The following is an 18,750-nucleotide window of genomic DNA, read 5'->3' on the forward strand; positions in this document are numbered from 1 at the left end:
GAAAAACCAGACAGAAATAGACTCTTCTTTTACAGCACTTCTAAGGGACTAAAACGAACCCACACTTGGGTTACAGAAGATGTCCTATAAACCATAACTATGTTAGAATTAGAATTTGAAGAGTGAAGAACTATCAAAACAAAGGAGTAAGGGGCTAGGAGGTATTCTAAGCTGAAGGAAAAAACAATTCATAATGTGTTATGCACATATATGGAAAAAAGGTAGAGGAATAATGGCCAGGAGACCACTATGCCCAGAAAAGATTTTTTTAAGTCATTTTTTGGTCTATCTTATGATTACCTGTTCTCCTTTTCTTCAATGTCACTTGTGCTGTTGAGCCTCCGGGGAACTAGTGAACTAAAATAGCTTTTGTTTTCTCTTTCCTGTAAAATAGAAACAAGTAAAGCACAGAAAAGTAGAAAATTGACAGAGTAGAAGACATTTTGAGTAAAAAAGGTGGGAATTAATATACCTATGAAATCTATCTAGAGTCAATACTAATTCCATTTTGAATGATATTATAAAATGTTCACTTCCAAAAGCTTATTCCTAACTTCCCTTTATTAAAACCCCATACAGAGGGATATAATTTTCAAGGGAAAAGCCAGGATGATCCAATAAAGAAACCATTAGCAAAGACTACAAAAAGCAGCAACACTGCCAAGAGAGAAGGAGTCTTTGAAAAGCCACACAGAGCTCTACTCTAATGTTCTCTATGAAATTAGCCTAATTTAGTCTCCAGTATATCTTTCCTTGAAATGTTGCTTCCTTAGCAACTTGCACAGCAAATATGCTGGAGAGTTAACCCAACCACTATGCCTCACACTTCAAAAGTGTCCAGAAATGCAAGACACATTAAGAAGACTATGATCACGAAGAAGACATGACCCCCAGACAAGAATACTAAGTAAGCTTCATAAAATCTGGAACCAAACTCATCTTCAATGACTATACAGATGAACTGCTCATGAAGTTAACCTGATCATATTTCTACAAATGAAAAAAACAACAAGTTTAAATTATTTCCTAGGCTGGGTATGGGGACACACACTGTAGTCCTTGTACTTGGGAGGCTGTTAGGAGTTCAAAGCCAGCTTGGGCTACATAGCAAGTGCCAGGCCTGGCTCATCTTAAATAAAAAAAAAGAAAGAAAGAAAAGAAAAAAATTTCCAAGTATTAATGTGCCTCAAATGCATTAAGATTCATAACCAAACTACAGAGTGTCTAAATTCCAAGAATAAGCTTCTGGTTTTGGTTCAGAAGAACCAGTTAGGCAATTTCCTCTGAACCACTGTTGTGTTCTTGGCAAGAGGGTAAAGAAGAATGAACATAAGGCCAGCCAAAGGGAAAAGCTACTTTTAAAGGTTTTTTCCCTTTCTTTTTCTTTTCTAGTCAAGCAAATAATAGCTAACAAGTAGCTATTTGGTCAAACTATCAATGTGTCTGTCTCCCTTTAAAAACTTTCTGCTCCACAGTCAACTTAAAGATTAGAAAATACTTTCATTTGTTCCCAGAATTGAATTTTCATAGAAGAAAACTGCCTTAGAATTCCCCCAGACCTTATCTTTATTATCCAGCAGAGCAGAGATCCTCGGGCTTGATGAAGAACGGTAGATGGAAAGGCCTCGGTCCCGCAGAGCATCCTTGGAATTGGCCACTTCACTTAGCATGTTGTGGCTACCAGTTTTTCTGAGTCCCAGTCTCCATGAAGAAGGAGATTCATCTTTGGGCTCTTCAGACTTGCTAAAAAGGCTGGAAGAGAACTATGAAGGAGAAGAAAAGAAAAAAAGGTTCAAAGAGAAGTAAAGAACAGAAACAGTCATCAAAGCATTTTTCTTCTGAATGCTTATTCATCCTGTTTCCACCTGTTTAGCTTTTCCACACTTAACAAAGTTCAGTGCAGCAGCATAGAGCAGTACCAGGAGAACAAACACATGGCAGGTTCCCCTTAACATGACAATTGCTAATCACCTCTCACGGTGCTCCTTTTCTCTATGCTAGAAATAGACTCCTATGACAGAACTGTTCTCTTTCTACAATTAGAACTGACCTGGAGCACCAGGATGTATTCTAGTGATACATCTTGACTTGCTGGCTACCTGAAAATAAGATAATCTGCTTCTCTAGGTCCCAACATCCTCATCTGTAAAATGGTGATAATGAGTTTAATTCTTCCCTATCACATGTGGAATCTGAAAGAACTGGATAAGCTAGTATATAAATATACTTGAAGAAACTATATGTGGTAAGTAGATTTAATTTAGTACTAATAAAATAGAGGCAAATTCTAATGTCTACTTTTTTTTTTTTTTTGGCCAGTCCTGGGCCTTGGACTCAGGGCCTGAGCACTGTCCCTGGCTTCTTTTTGCTCAAGGCTAGCACTCTGCCACTAGAGCCACAGCGCCACTTCTGGCCATTTTCTGTATATGTAGTGCTGGGGAATCGAACCCAGGGCCTCATGTATATGAGGCAGGCACTCTTGCCACTAGGCCATATCCCCAGCCCTCTAATGTCTACTTTTAAGAAAACTATTTCATGTTGGGCAAGAGTTCTAAGAGTTTTAGATTTCAGTGGCTAAAAAGTTGAAGAAGAGAACATTATAAGGGTCAAAGAGTTGCCATCTTTTTTATTTTGCTAAGTAACATCTTTGATAAATAATACACCACCATCATCATTTTGTTTAAAGAGAAGAAATATTTTTTAATATCAGAAGAAAAAGCTTCAGAGCTGGATGTAGCATGTGCAATGCCCTGGGCTCCAATGCCAGCACGAAAGAAAGAAAGAAAGAGAGAGAGAGAGAGAGAGAGAGAGAGAGAGAGAGAGAGAGAGAGAGAGAGAGAGAGAGAGAGAGAGAGAAAGAAAGAAAGAAAGAAAGAAAGAAAGAGAGAAAGAGAAAGAGAGAGAGAAAGAAAGAAAGAGAGAAAGAAATAGTGAGAAAGAAAGAAAGAAAGAGAGAGAGAAATAAAGAGAGAGAAAGAGAAAGAGAGAGAAAGAAAAAGAAGAGAGAGAAAGAAAGAAAGAAAGAAAGAAAGAAAGAAAGAAAGAAAGAAAGAAAGGAAGGAAGGAAGGAAGGAAGGAAGGAAGGAAGGAAGGAAGGGAAAGAAAGAGAGAAAGAGAGAAAGAGAAAGAGAGAAAAAGAAAGAAAGAAAGAAAGAAAGAAAGAAAGAAAGAAAGAAAGGAAGGAAGGAAGGAAGGAAGAAAGAAAGAAAGCAAGGGGAGAGAGAGAGGGAGGGAGGGAGGGAGGGAGGGAGGGAGGGAGGGAGGGAGGGAGGGAGGGAGGAAGGGAAAAAGGAAGGAAGGAAGGAAGGAAGGAAGGAAGGAAGGAAGGAAGGAAGGAAGGAAGGAAGGAAGGAAGGAAAGAAAGAGAGAACAAGCAAAAGAAAAGAATGAAGAAAAAAAGGAAGGAGAAGATGGGGGAGGAAAGGGAAGGAAAAGGAGAAAAAAAAGCTTCATGGAAAGTTTATATTGTCTTTTTAACTATAAATTGGGGAAACATCATATATAAGATATAATTGGTCTTTCTAATTCCAGCCAGCAGTCCCTTCCTAGGGCCTATGGTCCATTGCAAAATGCTTAGGTCTACCTTTCCAAACCAGGTCAAGTATAAGCAAAATGAAATATAAACACAAACTCATTCATCTCCAGCTTACACTAAGATTTTCTCCTGTCATCTTAATATATAGATTTCTGTGTTACTTGCTTTTTACAAGCGGTTCTATTTTAAGGGGAATCTTTTCTTTTTTTCTCAATATTATTTTATAACAGTGGAATAAGTACATGTGTGTGTTTGTATTTTTTCAAGTTAGCATTTTTATTCCAAAGTAGGAAGTAGCCGGATGGGGTCATATCTGTGATTCTAGCTACTCAGAAGGCTAAGAGGATCTTAGTCCAAAGCCAGCCGGGGCAAGAAAGTACATGAAACTCATTTCCAATTAAATGCCAAAAGCCAGAAGTGGAGGTGTGGCTAAGGTGGTAGAGCCTCAGCTTTGAGTGAAAAAACTAAGGGATGGTACCCTGGGCCAGAATTCAAACTCCACACACTGACACACACACACACACACACACACACACATCAAATAAACAACGATAAGAATAAATGTCTATTGCTTAAGCAGCACAAGCTATAGGAGCCAGAATAAAACAGTTAAGAATGTATCTTTCTTTTGGAGGAAGTGTTAGTACTGGGGATTTAACTCAGGACTTCAGGCTCGAAATCAAGGCAAGGGCTCTACAATCTGAAACATGCCTTCATTCCCTGATGTATATTTAATGTTTTCCAAAGATGTATCTTTTTTTTCTTGGCTGTGGGGCTTGAATTGGGCCTGGGCACCATTGCTGAACTTTTTGCTCAAATTAGTGCTCTACTACAGCTCCATTTCCAGTTTTCTGGTAGTTAACTAGAGATAAGAGTTTCATGGACTTTCCTGGTTTTGAACTGTGATCCTCAGGTCTCAGCCTCCTGAGTAGCTAGGATTACAGGCATGAGTAACCAGCAACCCAGCTTAAAGGATATATTTTTTAGGCATTCCTACATATATTAGAGTAGTGAACTATAATACCCAAATCAATTCTGAAATACTTACTCTCCTAGCAGAAGAGGCAGAGAAGGTATTCTGAGTTGGTGATGGTATCTGCTCCATGATGCTACTCTTACTTTCAGGACTGGAATGGTTGACAGTGGCTTCTGTTTTTTTATCTATTATTCAAAGCAAGAAAAGCAACAAATGCAAATGTGAAAAATCTTATCTTTTTGAGTATATGGCTTTTGCTGCTAACAGAAAAAATTTGCTCATTAGCAAAACAATTATTAGGGCCACTAAATATTTATGCTCAAACTAAGATGAACTCTCTCTAGCAACTGTGGGCAGAAGAAAGTCAACTCAATAGGATTCCCATCTTGGTAGGTTTCAACTCCAATTTCCCAGATGAAAACTGCTTCCATATTATTAGTTATATTAAATAAACATTAATTAGTAACTAGTTATGAAGACTCTGTTATGAGGGAGCTTAGTAGGAAAAAAGCCAGAAAAAGTATAGGATAAGCCTTGCTCTCTAGATAATTACAATCAAGAAAAAGGGATAAGATAAATTACAATAATAAAAACAAGATCATTTATACTTTAGGTATTACATTGATTGATTCATATCATCAAGAGCTATAGGATTTCCTTCTGAGGAAAGAAACAATAAAAAAAAGTTGCTATTAACAATCAGGGTTCTCCAAAGAAATAACCATGGAGTGAGAAGATAGCAACACTTGGTAGATGAAGAAGAAAAAAAAGAGAGTGAGTAATAGCTCAGAATATACACACCTCCTGGTGGTGAAGAGGCTAGCCTAATTTAAGTAATTAGTATTCTTTCATTTTATTTTATTTTATTTTTTGCCAGTCCTGGGGCTCAGACTCAGGGCTTGAGCCCTGTCCCTGGCTTCTTTTTGCTCAAGGCTAGCACTCTGCCACTTGAGCCACAGGGCCACTTCTGGCCTTTTCTATATATGTGGTACTGAGGAATTGAACCCAGGGCTTCATGTATACAAGGTAAGCACTCTTGCCACTAGGCCATCTCCCCAGCCCTGGTAATCAGTATTCTTGAAATTACAATAGGACATAAAGGAAGAATGGTTTGTAGAGGAAGGTTAATTGCAGGTTAAGTCAGACTCAGAATAAAAATAGGAGTGATCCACTAGAATAGGGTCATCTGTTTAATTTATTGCTGCATACTAAATAACAAGCACAGTGCCTGCACCCAGTCCCTATGGATCTGGTCTATGTACTTTAGAAACATAGCCCCAGAATAACCTACCCATGAATTATGTGACAATTTTAAGCCACACCTTAACTCCGTGATATTAGCAAAGTTACTTATCTTACTAGAACCTGTATTTTCTTATTGATGTATCAGATATTTAGTTCTTTTTCACTTTGATTTTTTTTAGATGAGTCTTACTTTGGAGCCTACCCATGCTGGCCTCAAATTCATAATCCTCCTGACTCAGCCTGCCCAGTGCTGGGATGACAGGTATGTACTACTATATCTGGCTCTTAGATTTTGATTCCTTCCTTATGAAAACTATTATAAAGAGAAGAGATAATGCTTTAAAATTGCATGTCGGCCAGATGTGATGGTATACACTGTAATTCAGCTACAGATAAGGAGGTAAAGATAGGAGGATCACAGTTTGAAGCCAATCCAGGCAAAAGTCAGCAAGACTCTATAAAACAAGACAGTTGTGGGCTGGGAATATGGCCTAGTGGTAAAGTGCTCACCTTGTATACATGAAGCCCTGGGTTTGATTCCTCAGCACCACATAAACAGAAAAAGCCAGAAGTGGTGCCGTGGCTCAAATGGTAGAGTGCTAGTCTTGAGCAAAAAGAAGCCAAGGACAGTGCTCAGGCCCTGAGTTAAAGCCCCAGGACTGGCAAAAACAAAACAAAACAAAAAACAAAGACTGTGATGGCGCATATGTATAATCCCAGATTCTTAAGAAGTAGACATAAGAAGAGTGCAATCTAAGGACGATCTAGGCAAAATTAAAAGACCCTGTCTAAAATGTAAAAAGGAAAAGGTCTGGGGACATGGGTACTGTACCACTGTACCATGAGCTACATACCCAGCCTTCAAGGTATTTGTTAAGAATTATCTAAATACCAGCTGTCTCGGTTTTTCCCTTGAGCAATAAGAAATATAATTTACAAGCCAAATGTGACAGACTGGTAGATAGCTCCCAGTGAAGCATGCCTTTCTGAATCCTTGTGAAGTATTTTCTCATATAAACTCAGGGCTGGGCTAGATGACTTCCTATGATCACTGGCACATTAGCAATGTGACAAAAGCAGAGGCTTGGAAAGGGATTGTACACTGAGCCTTACCTTCTCTGTTTTTACAATCCAGTCGCCATATGAAAAGGTAGGGCTACTCTGCTTGATGATAGGAGATACATGGCCTACTTTCCCCTACACAAACACACCAACCACCAGAAAGGTGCCATCCAGGACCAGTCACTCTCCCAGCTGACTTAATAAATAACTAAAGACCAAATATGAGTGACCTCAGCATTAGCACGAGGAAAGAGACATGAGCCAGCTGATCCCTTCCTGAACTGCTAATCCATATAGTAGGGCTTACATAAAGGGTTATTGTTTTAAGCAACTGTTAGGAATAGTTTATTGTGCAATAATAGTTAATTGATATATGAAAGATTTAAGTCAAATAAATAAAAGAAAAATAGAGGGGCTGGGAATGTGGCTTAGCGGTAGAGTGCTTACCTAGCATGCAGGAAGCCCTGGGTTCAATTAATCAGCACCACATAAGCAGATAAAAAGCCAGGAATGGCACTGTGGCTCAAGAGGTAGAGTGCCAGCCTTGAGAAAAAAAGAAGCTCAGGGACAGTGCTCAGGCCCTGAGTCCTAAGCCCCAGGACTGGTGTAAAAAAAAAAGGAAAGAAAAGAAAAATAGAAATTCTGACCAAAATGCTTATATTGGCCTCAAAATGCATGTTCTTGTATACAACATTCACATGTAAGACACATTAAAACTATGTTTTTAATCTATGTATCTTTTTAAAAAATGAGAAAAATGCATTCAACAAATACAAGCCACACAGAAAATGAAGATACAAAATATATTCAAGTGTTTCCAGTGTTTGCCAGTAGCAGGAGACGAAGTGAGGGGGGAGATAATAATCATCATAATAATAATAATAAGCAACCAGAGAAAAGTAATAAAAAAGATGTTCAAAAAGATAGCTATAAAAGTCAAAGGGAAATAAAACCATGAATCTATCCTGTAAGGCTTCATAAAGGACACTGATTGAGCTGGGCTTTGGAACATGAATAACGTTTCAGTTGGCAGAGGACCACAAAAATGAGTAGGGCAGCTTACTGGAACCATCTGGCTTCTGCCCACACCAGACTACTGAAACTGCTCTCTAGGATTACTACTGACTTCATCCTTAAGCTCTCCCTTCTCACTATTGCTCTGATTCTTTGAGGAGCAAATAACTGTCCTGTTTTTCTCTACTTGTAGATGATACCTTTTTTGGCCCCCTTCATTGATTCATCTTCACTTCCTAAAAACATTATGCCCTGAGATTCTTTCTTTTACCTCTAGTCTCTAAAATCTCTCCTCTTACTGATGCAGATAATTTCCACTGTCCCTCTACTTCTCTGAGGAATCCCAAGCAAACTCAAGGTCTCTGGCATGTCTCATGCTAATTAGGAAGCCTAATTCACTTAACCTCCTTCAGTATTAATTTCCCATTCTAAAAAGTGGTGATGATGGTATGTACTTCAAAGTATGGTTGTAAAGATTAAATTATTTTAAGTGCATTGCAAATGAAAAAGTAACTATACAAATATAAATTTTGATTACAATTACCTGAACTAGATAGAAACCTTCTTACTTGTGAATACCACTGATTGAATTATTTTTCACATATTATTCATCCCTATGTCTTTCTATTCTTCCACTAGACATATTACAAAAACATTTAATGAATATGATGCAAATCATGTGCCAGGAATTGTGCTGAGACTTTCAGTATAACATACCCAGTTTCCCAACACAAAAATGCAGAGTGCTCAAACAAAAGTAAGTGTGTAATGTTAGAGGAACACAAAGAAGGAAGTAATAAGCACAGACAAGGAGAATAAGGGCCTGCTATGGTTTAAATACAAAGTGCCCTCAAAAGTCTCATGTGATGGACTGGTCCCAAGCTATTGGATGTAATCACTGACAGGTGACTGGATCCTGAGGGCCCTGACTTCATCAAGGGATTAATCCATAGGTGGTTTCTTAATTTGATGGTATTAATGGAGGAATTAGTGGGCAGTGGTGCCTGGTTAAAGAAAAGTAAATTACTGAGGACATGCCTTTGAAAAGTATCTTGTCCTTAGCCCCTTTTTCTCTGCTTCTAGTTATCATTGGGTGAATAGCTCTGCTTCGTCACACCCATCTGCCACCAAGATATCATCGGCTTTACCATAGGCCCAGAAACAGGGCCAGCCAACTTTGGACTGAAACCTCTGAAAATGTAAGCCAAACTGAATGCTTTCTCCTGCTTCTCTTAGGTATTTGTCACTGTGACATAAAAATTAACTAATGCAGGGTCAATTCTTTTCAATATCCCATGCCATAGAAACCTAAAGAAACGCTTTTTGTGGCTGCTAGATTCTGTATCTTCTAAGAGAACTCACTCTACAAACATCTGACAATCAGAAAAAAATTTTAAGGCATGAATAAAACATCTAGGGGCAGGAAAAAACTCAGTTTATAGTTGAGGAAACCAAGCAATCCAGTTTGGCTACAGTATATTCTTGCTAGTATATGGCATGGGAAAGGTCAGCTGGATCTGGATTATAAAAAGACCTTGAAGGCCAGGGTATAGGGCTTGAGATTTACTCTGCAGACACTGATGGAATGAGGAAGGTGCTCACAAAAGGTTTCTGAATAGAGGTGGTGCTTTGGTCATAAAGGCTAGTATTTGCCTCTAATAGCAATGTGGAGATAAGCTTCAGGGAACAAAAGCTAAGCAGGGGTACAAATTATGAGGCAGTAACAGTAGTTGGGCAACTTCTTCCCACTTTTCTAATACCAAAAGTGATGTGCCATAGACCAAACCCAACTATTAATTCTTTTTTTTTTTCCTGGTCGGTTGTAGGGCTTGAACTCAGGGCCTGGGCACTGTCTCTGAGCCTCTTTGTGCTCAAGGCTAGTGCTCTACCACTTGAGCCACAGCACCACTTCTGGTTTTTGAGTGGTTAATTATAGATGAGAGTTTTATGGGGAATTTTCTGCTCAGGCTGGCTTCGAACCATGATCCTCAGATCTCAGCCTCCTGAATAGCTAGGATTATAGGCATGAGCCACTGGTACCTGGCTAATTCTTAATACTTTAAGGCTAGAACATGTGAGTACTCAATATACAATAAAAATGACAAAAATGCACATTTATAATTTTGAAGATGTAACACTAACATTTCTAGAACAAGCTATACCTGATTAGTAAAAGAAATTTAAATCTCAAATACAAGATCATCTATTATAGGCCACACTTAGCTGGTGCCTGCCTTTTCTACAGAATTGATATAGTCTCTAATTTCCTTTAATGATATTCCAGGAGCCTCATATTTAGTAGTGAAGAAGGACAGTATTCTCCTGTGATTGAGAGAAAAAGTGTCAGCAAAGACAGACTTCCCCAGAAGCTGAAGCCTAGACAAAACTGAAGCCCAGACAACAAAGTCATATGCTTCCCTTATGGATAAACCAGTTATGGTGAGTTCCAAGAAAAACATACTTCATTATAATTTCTCCTTTAATTTGGTCTTCTAACTGGAAACATCTTTTATTGTGAACTCTATTCTTAAGGACAATACCAGTGAATGAGCTATAAAACTCATAGCCTATCATTACTTTCCAATAATCTGAAAACTATCTTGTTGGGAACTGAGTCTATTCAATAAAATCCAATACTGTTTCCTGTTTGCCTGACTATAAATCAAACTTATGGTTTTGGTTGACAATGTTCAGTACCTAATTCCTGTTAGGGTTCCTGACTTGTCAAACAATAAACTTAAGAAGTTCATAGCTGGGCTGGGAATACGGCCTAGTGGCAAGAACGCTTGCCTCGTATGCATGAAGCCCTGGGTTCGATTCCCCAGCACCACATATATAAAAAATGGCCAGAAGTGGCACTGTGGCTCAAGTGGCAGAGTGCTAGCCTTGAACAAAAAGAAGCCAGGGACAGTGCTCAGGCTCTGAGTCCAAGGCCCAGGACTGGCAAAAAAAAAAAAAAAAAAAAAAAAAAAAAAGGAGTTCATAGCTGAGCGGTGGCGGCTTACGCCTATAATCCTAGCTACTCAAGAGGCTGAGATCTGAGGATCATGGTTCAAAGCCAAGTATGAAAGTCCATGAGACTCTTACCTCTAATTAACCATCAGAAAACCAGAAGTAGCATTGTGCCTCAAGTGGTACAGTGCTAGCCTTGAGCTGAAGAGCTTAGGAACAGCGCCTAGGCCCAGAGTTCAAGTCCCACAACCGACAAAAACAAAAAATAAAAAAATGAAAAAAGAAGTTCTATATACTGCACAGCCCCCATATATGCATGTTCCATGTCTGTAGATTCAACTAACTGTGGATGGGAAAATACTTGGAAAAATACCTGAACCTGTGATGAACATGAACATATTTTTCCTTGTCATTCCTTGAACAACATAATATGACACCTGCTTACTATAAATAATCAAGACAAGATTTAAAGTATTCAGGAGGGTTTGGAAAGATTATATGTAAATACTGTGTCATTTTATGTGAGGAACTTGAGTAATGATTTTGGTGTTAATTCCAAGGAAACTATATAGTTATTAGTAAAAGTCATAAAGGTAAATATAATTTTGTTACTCAAATTCCCTCTCAAGATTTGAAAGAGCTTTAAGTAATGAGAGGAAAAAAAAAAGATTTTAGGATTCTGGTTAAGGAGCCAAACTAACCCAAGGACTAAATGTAAAATTCCCCCAGTTTGTTAAAGAAAATGACTGAAAGTACTTCTACAAGATCTCTGTCTCTCTGCACACTGACTTTCTAGATCTGGTCTCTATGGCATCTACCATTCAGATCAGAACAACTGGCTGCATATGAACTAATAGGTAGAGTTTAGCATAGCTTACAGCCTTTTTTTTTTTTTTTTGCCAGTCCTGGGCCTTGGACTCAGGGCCTGAGCACTGTCCCTGGCTTCTTTTTGCTCAGCCACTTGAGCCACAGCACCACTTCTGGCGGTTTTCTATATATGTGGTGCTGAGGAATTGAACCCAGGGCTTCATGTATACGAGGCAAGCACTCTTGACACTAGGCCATACTCCCAGCCCAGCTTACAGCCTTTATAACCAAGTTGCCACTGGCAATTTGATCTCTTGCCCTTGAAAACTGAATTTCATGTTCTTTTGGGAGCCCTGGCTAGCTCTCTGACAAGCAGAAGAAACAAGGATCTCTGTTGTGAACATCTTTGTATTACCTGCTTCCTTCTCAGTTTCTGACTCAGAAGCTTCATCTTCACCTTCTTCTTCCTCCGAGCTGGAGCTGCTGGATTCTTTGTTTTCTTCCTCTATTTCTTGTGATTTGGGTAGCTCTTCCTCATAAAGCAATTTCTCTTTGCTAAATTAAAGATACAATTTATAAGTAATTCAGAAGGCACTAGTCTTTTCAAGTTCATTCACAATCAGGTATTCTAATGAGGACAAATCTATACATCTCTATATCAAGTATTACATGCAGAAACACAGGTTCTTCTCTGTATCTGTGCATTCTGCTAAGCCCTAGGTTTTCTGAAGATGAAAGTTTGAAGACTGATTATATGTCAAAAATCATGCTAGGCACTAAAACAGGAGTAAATAAACAAGAAATTAAACCCACAGTGTAATAAAGGGGAGCCAGTGGACTAAAAACACCCATGCTACAATAGAAGACATGCTCCATTTTATGTGTAAAGGACATTCATCTTGTCCTCAGTGTTTTCCCCAACCCTATTAAAACCATCTCCTTGCATCATAAACTTTCCTACATGTTTGATTACTTGGCTAAAGTCAAACACTGAGGTTTTCATTATACTCAGCATTTCACCTCATATAGTCAGGCTTATCCCACATGGCCTAGACTATGCCTTACTTCTTGAAGAGTCTACTCTGCAACTTGCTGTTCAGGTCTGACTCAATGAGTTTATTCCGTGTTTCCTTTTCACTTCGAAGCTGGAAATTGAAAAAAAGAGAGAAAACGGACAAAGTTAATTACTGTTGAATCAACAGTATTGAAAAGCACCAAGATGGCACTACCCCTCTGGGAAAAAAAAAAAAAAGAAACAAAAAGTAGGACCAAATATCAAAGGGCAATTTGAAGATAATCTGAGAAAAAGAGATATTACTCAGTTGGGTCTCCTCAGAATAAAATGACAAAGGAAAACACTTACCCAAGGTAGAAGAGAAAAACTATAGTATCAGAGCTTTAAGAGAACTGTTCCCCACAAATATCCAAACTAGTCTTGGAAAACTAAGCCTCACTTCTGCAGAATTTGGAAATAAATTTGGAGGAACCTGGAAAGAAATCTTTATGATCTAAACACTGAAATACACTGGCAATAGTTCTAAGGAAACCACAGGTACCAAACGGGAAATAAGCCCTTAGGAAAAAGTCTGGTATTTACATGTATGTGCTAGACAAAATGTATTTATATCCCTGGAACATAAAGTTATTCAAGGGACAAAGATATACAACATTTTTATACATCATTCCTATTGATGTATAAAAAGTATTTGATGAAGATGTTACATCTAAAACCTAAGCAGGTTAGGTTTAAAAAACTAACGATAAAAAGTATACCTCTTATCTGAGGCAGGTAATCCAATATGTAACAATACTAATAGCATATTTAAAAAGTCTCAGCTTTTAGTGATCCTGACTGCTTAAAAAAGAAAGCAAACTGAGTTGTTTGATCTTTATATATGTGATATAACTAGAGTCTTAAGTAACAAGAAGCTGCCTCACATTTAGGCATGATGCTAACTAAACACATTCAAGATTAGACATACTAGTCTATCCCATCATTGATAGTTCTCTGACCCAGAATCACTCTATTTCCTAAATTTGTCCTAAACAAGTTCATATATCCTGTGCCACATGCAATTGAAAAATAATAAAGGCAAGCCAGTGATTTTCTTCTGTTGTCATTGATCTTTATTGTCCCTGCCTAAACCAGTCATTCCCTTTATGGGCTAAAAATGTGACTTATACATTCTTCATTGTACACTGAGGGGGGTTTTCTATTCTGCAGTTTGTTCATGGGCACCATGTTTATGTAGTTCTTCTGTTGATCACTAAGCAGAATGTTACACACAACCAAACAATACAATATTTAAAATAAAGAAGGCGATCAAAGACCTGGCAATTAAAACAGATACCCTGAAAACACTAAAGGAAGGAGTAGGAGAAACACTTGGGCTCCTTGGCACAGGACGGAACTTCCTTAACAAAGACCCAGAAATGCTACAAATCAAAGAAAGGATGGACAAATGGGAATGCATCAAACTGCAGAGCTTCTGTAGGGTAAAGGACATAGCTCGCAAGATAAACAGAAAGCCCACAGATTGGGAAAAGATCTTTACCGACCATACAATGGACAAAGGCCTCATATTTAAAATATATGCAGAACTAAAAAAAATTACATTCCTCCAAAAAAAAACCGCAAAGAACCAACAGCCCCCTCAACAAGTGGGCTAAAGACTTAAAAAGAGACTTCTCTGATGAGGAAATGAGAATGGCCAAGAGACATATGAAAAAGTGCTCTACATCACTGGCCATAAAAGAAATGCAAATCAAAACAACATTGAGATTCCATCTCACCCCAGTAAGAATGTCATATATCAAGAAAACTAACAATAACAAATGTTGAAGGGGATGTGGTCAAAAGGGAACCCTACTTCATTGTTGGTGGGAATGTAAACTGGTTGAACCACTCTGGCAAGCAGTATGGAGATTCATCGGAAGGCTAAACATAGAACTCCCCTATGACCCAGCAGCCCCACTTTTGGGCATCTACCCAAAAGACCACAAACAAGAACACACTAAAGCTACCAGCACAACAATGTTCATCGCAGCACAATTTGTCATAGCTAAAATATGGAACCAACCCAGATGCCCCTCAGTAGACAAATGGATCAGGAAAATGTGGTACATATACACAATGGAATTTTATGCCTCTGTCAGAAAGAATGACATTGTCCCATTCGTAAGGAAATGGAAGGACTTGGAAATATACTAAGTGAAGTGAGCCAGACCCAAAGAAACATGGGCTCTATGATCTCCCTCATAGGGAATAGTTAGCACAGGTTTAGGCAAGTCACAGCAGAGGATCACAAGAGCCCAATAGTTATACCCTTATGAACACATAAGATGATGCTAAGTGAAATGAACTCCATGCTATGGAAACGATTGTTATATCACTGTTGTAACTACTTTCAACATGCTATGTGTAACCATAGCTCCTATTATTGATGATTTCTTGTATCCCCTTCCTGTGGTGTACCTGCACTATCTCTGTATCTTATCTGAGTACATTGGAAACCGTGTATACTGGTATTAAAACTAGGAAACTGAAAGGGAATACCAAAATCAAGAGACACAGGGTAAAAAAGACAAACGACTACAAAAGCAGTACTTGCAAAACTGTTTGGTGTAAATGAACTGAACAACTCATGGGGGGGGGGAGGGAAAGGGGGGAGGGGGGAATGAGGGAGGAGGTAACAAACAGTACAAGAAATGTATCCAATGCCTAACATATGAAACTGTAACCTCTCTGTACATCAGTTTGACAATAAAATTTTTAAAAATAAAATAAAATAAAGAAGGCTTGTTCTGTATGTTTCATAAACCTGAAATAGATATGAATCACTGACCCAATACCGCCCAATACCAGATGACAGTTTTAGTATTTTATTTTTTTAAGAAAAAAATGTTTTCTTTGTAATCAATGTATTTCAAATAAAAAACATAATTTTGGTCAGTAGAAAAAATGCTATTAGATGTACCCTCTGATATTCCTTATTGAGGGTAAAAATACTCATTTGAGCATGTTCATTTTCTAGAATATGAGGGTAATTATTAGTTTCCTGTTTTGTGGGGTTTTTTTGAACTTTTAGTTGGTTGAAGGCTATCTTACAATGAGCAAACTTTAACAACAATGGTTTTGGGAATATAGTCTTCTGACTGTTGATAGTTCCTGATGGGAACAACTAATCTTTGGAATGCAGCTATGTCCAGTTCAGTCCTTAGCAGTCTTAAGCAAATCATTGAGATAGTGTAGAAAGAAAACTGTTAGGAAAGCTTTAAAAGCATCCACTTGAGACTTACCACATTCTGCTTCTTCTGGAGCATCTCCAAGTGCTCCACAAGACCTTCATCAGCCACATCAAATGGTGTCTGGCCCTGGCAGAGAAAATGGACGGATAGAAAACAGAAGTAGCAGTCATTTAACTTTATCTAGACTTATTCAGTATTCACTTTCTGCCTTTGATTCCAATGATACAAGCTGACTATTCCTTATATGAATTACTTAGAACCTAAAGTCTTTTCAGAATTTTTTGATGTTTGAGTATTTGCATATACATAATAAGATATTTGAAGGATAAACCCCATGGGTAAACACAAAATATACTTGCGTTTCATATAGACCTCATTCATATAGTCGAAGATTTTTTTTCCCACAATATTTTAAGTAACTTTGTGCTTTCCTGGTTTGGAATTTTCTACTTGGGGCATCATGAAAGTGCTCAGAAAGTTCCAGATTTTAGAACACTTGAGATTCAGATTTTCAGATTAGGGATGCTCAACCTATATCTGCTTCTCTAATTAATTTACCCTCCATTATGAAGCTTTCATCTATCACTAAGAAAATATTATAAGAAACACAAATCCTTTAAATGTAGAATTTTGTATTTTGTAAAACAGTAGCAAGGAAATCATGCCATTCCTAATACATACAGCGTCTTGTGGAATAAGAAAAATTCCTACTTGAACTTATTTTGAAAGAGTCTTTAGAACATCAGAGAAAGGTTTAGGGCACATGTGCATTAAAGATTAGTTAACAGGAATCATCTGAAAAGGACAGCAGGGAGGTATTTGTTTTAAGAAACATCAACACTATTAAAGCCCCAGCCCATAGTCTGAGAACAAGATCTGGGTTCAGGAGAGATGTGAAGCAGACAACTTCTACTTTTGTGTCCAGATTCCTAGGAAATCAAGAGATATATTAAGGCATAAGCCTCCCAGAGCTTCAAAGTTGCTTGATGTGAGGCTGAATAGTACTGTTTTCAGCCAAACTGAAAATGTTTGTTATTAGAACATTTCTGAATGGCTCAATATGAATAGGGCTTATATGTCCAAAAGACTTTGGATCAAAAACAAGTAAACTTTTTCATATCTCACCATAGATAGTAACTAGCCAACCTCCCCATACTAGTGTGGTGGGGCATGTGCTAGTTCTGAGGCTTGAACTCAGAGCCTGGGTGCCATCCCTGAGTTTTGTGGGGTTTGTGGATGGAGCCCGTTTTGTTTATTTGTTCATGAGGTGGTGAACCTTTAGATTATTTCCATTTTTAGTTACTGTGAATAATTTTTACCATGCACAAGTCATTTGTAAGTTTTTGTGGGGATACACGTTTGACTTTGGGGGGAACTGCCAAGCTGTTTCTATACTGGAGGGGTCCTTTTTTAACCTCCTCTAGCAATATCTGAGAATTCCCTTTTGTTTGTTCCACATCCTACAAACACTTGTTATTGTCTGGCTTTTAAATTGTAGCCATCCTGGTGGGTGAAAAGTTGCATCTCATTGTGTTTTACTTTGCCCTTCTCCTGGGGTACTGGGACTCAGTCCCAGACCTGAGTTTTTTTGCTCAAGCGCAGAGCTCTATTACTTGAGCCACAGCTCCACTTCCAGCTTTTTGGTGGTTGACTGGAGATAAGAGCCTCATGGAGACTTTCCTGCCTGGGCTGGTTTTGAACTGTAATTCTCAAATCTCAGCCTCCTGAGTCGCTAGGATTATAGGTGTAAACCACTAGTGCCCAGCTAGGTTTCTCATTTTTTACCAAGTACAACTATCTTTTTATTTTCTCTTTGCTGTAGAGACTTCAATATAAATAGAATCAGTTGACTAAGGTAATGGAGTTTCATAGCAAACATACCTCTGTGCTGATAATAGGGGTGGGGGCAGGGAGGTGGAAGGCAACACCATAGCTACCAGAGATGGGTATTTTCCTGGAGCAGTCACCTATCTCATTGCCCTCTTGCAGGCTCAGGCATACTAACCAGTTTGTTCCGGATATCCATGTCGCAGAGTGCTTCTGCCAGGATGGAGCAGGCTTCCTTCACTCCCCAGTGTGCAGCAGCATGAAGAGGAGTCCAGCCATCATGATCCTGAACATTGAGTTCATACCCAGCCTGAATTAAAAGTCTGAGAAGAAAACCCCAAACAATACATTTAGCTCCTTGATTTTACAGTTTTCTATCAAATATACTATTACCTAATTATTATTTCAGATATGGGGGATTACTGGTATTAGCCTTCTAAGGCATATAGGTCTGGTTTCCAACTACTTTCAGCACCAAATATAAGTTATTTTTACCAATCTTCTCCAAAAGGTCACAAATAGAGCATTATGTTACGCCATACAGAGTATGTACAAACAGGTGTATACCTGAGGTTAATCAAAGTATATCTCCATTACAGGGTATGATTTCCATTTGCCAGTGCAGGGAAGAATTCATGTATAAATGAGTGTTTGAATTTCCTTATTCGATAGCTTTGATGTGGGTCTTTCTGGAACATTACATATTTATTGTAGAACCTCATACTTTCAACTTTGTAAAGTATCTGCAAGATGTTCTTGCTAACTCTAAAGCTATAATTGAACTTGTATCCATGTTATGCAAAAGGAAAGACACAATTCTGGAAGCCCCCACACTGCACTTGGCTGGTTGGGGCTCATTACCATGGACCTAAAGACAACTTTCAAGAACTGAGCAGAGTATAAATGTCACAGCCAGGCAAAGTACCAATATTCTACATACCCCTACACTTACTAGAAAGTCCTTATCAGGTTGACTATGTAGCACTAAGGAGTCCAGTAACAACTGTACATAGAGTACCATTAGCAAATCCTGGGGGAAGCCTGTCAATATTGAACACTAAGAGGTATATAAAGCATTCATATA

The 18,750-nt window shown here is 38.4% G+C and overlaps 1 protein-coding gene across 7 annotated transcripts in view; it reads right to left on the reverse strand.

The window, feature by feature from the left end:
- The window catches only part of Ppp1r12b (protein phosphatase 1 regulatory subunit 12B), a 201,797-nt gene that overhangs the window by 132,403 nt on the left and 50,644 nt on the right, over window positions 1–18,750 (reverse strand). For all 7 annotated transcript variants that reach the window (XM_048357234.1, XM_048357233.1, XM_048357232.1 and 4 more), the window contains exons 5-11: window positions 17,845–17,989; window positions 15,891–15,965; window positions 12,657–12,736; window positions 12,007–12,146; window positions 4,584–4,696; window positions 1,560–1,763; window positions 301–383 (exon numbers count right to left, since the gene is read on the reverse strand). In XM_048357234.1, coding sequence (XP_048213191.1) covers window positions 301–383; window positions 1,560–1,763; window positions 4,584–4,696; window positions 12,007–12,146; window positions 12,657–12,736; window positions 15,891–15,965; window positions 17,845–17,989 — 840 coding nt within the window. The remainder of the gene's footprint in view (window positions 1–300; window positions 384–1,559; window positions 1,764–4,583; window positions 4,697–12,006; window positions 12,147–12,656; window positions 12,737–15,890; window positions 15,966–17,844; window positions 17,990–18,750) is intronic.

Source organism: Perognathus longimembris, chromosome 11, assembly GCF_023159225.1.
Source record: "Perognathus longimembris pacificus isolate PPM17 chromosome 11, ASM2315922v1, whole genome shotgun sequence".
In the NCBI taxonomy this organism is placed as follows: domain Eukaryota; kingdom Metazoa; phylum Chordata; class Mammalia; order Rodentia; family Heteromyidae; genus Perognathus; species Perognathus longimembris.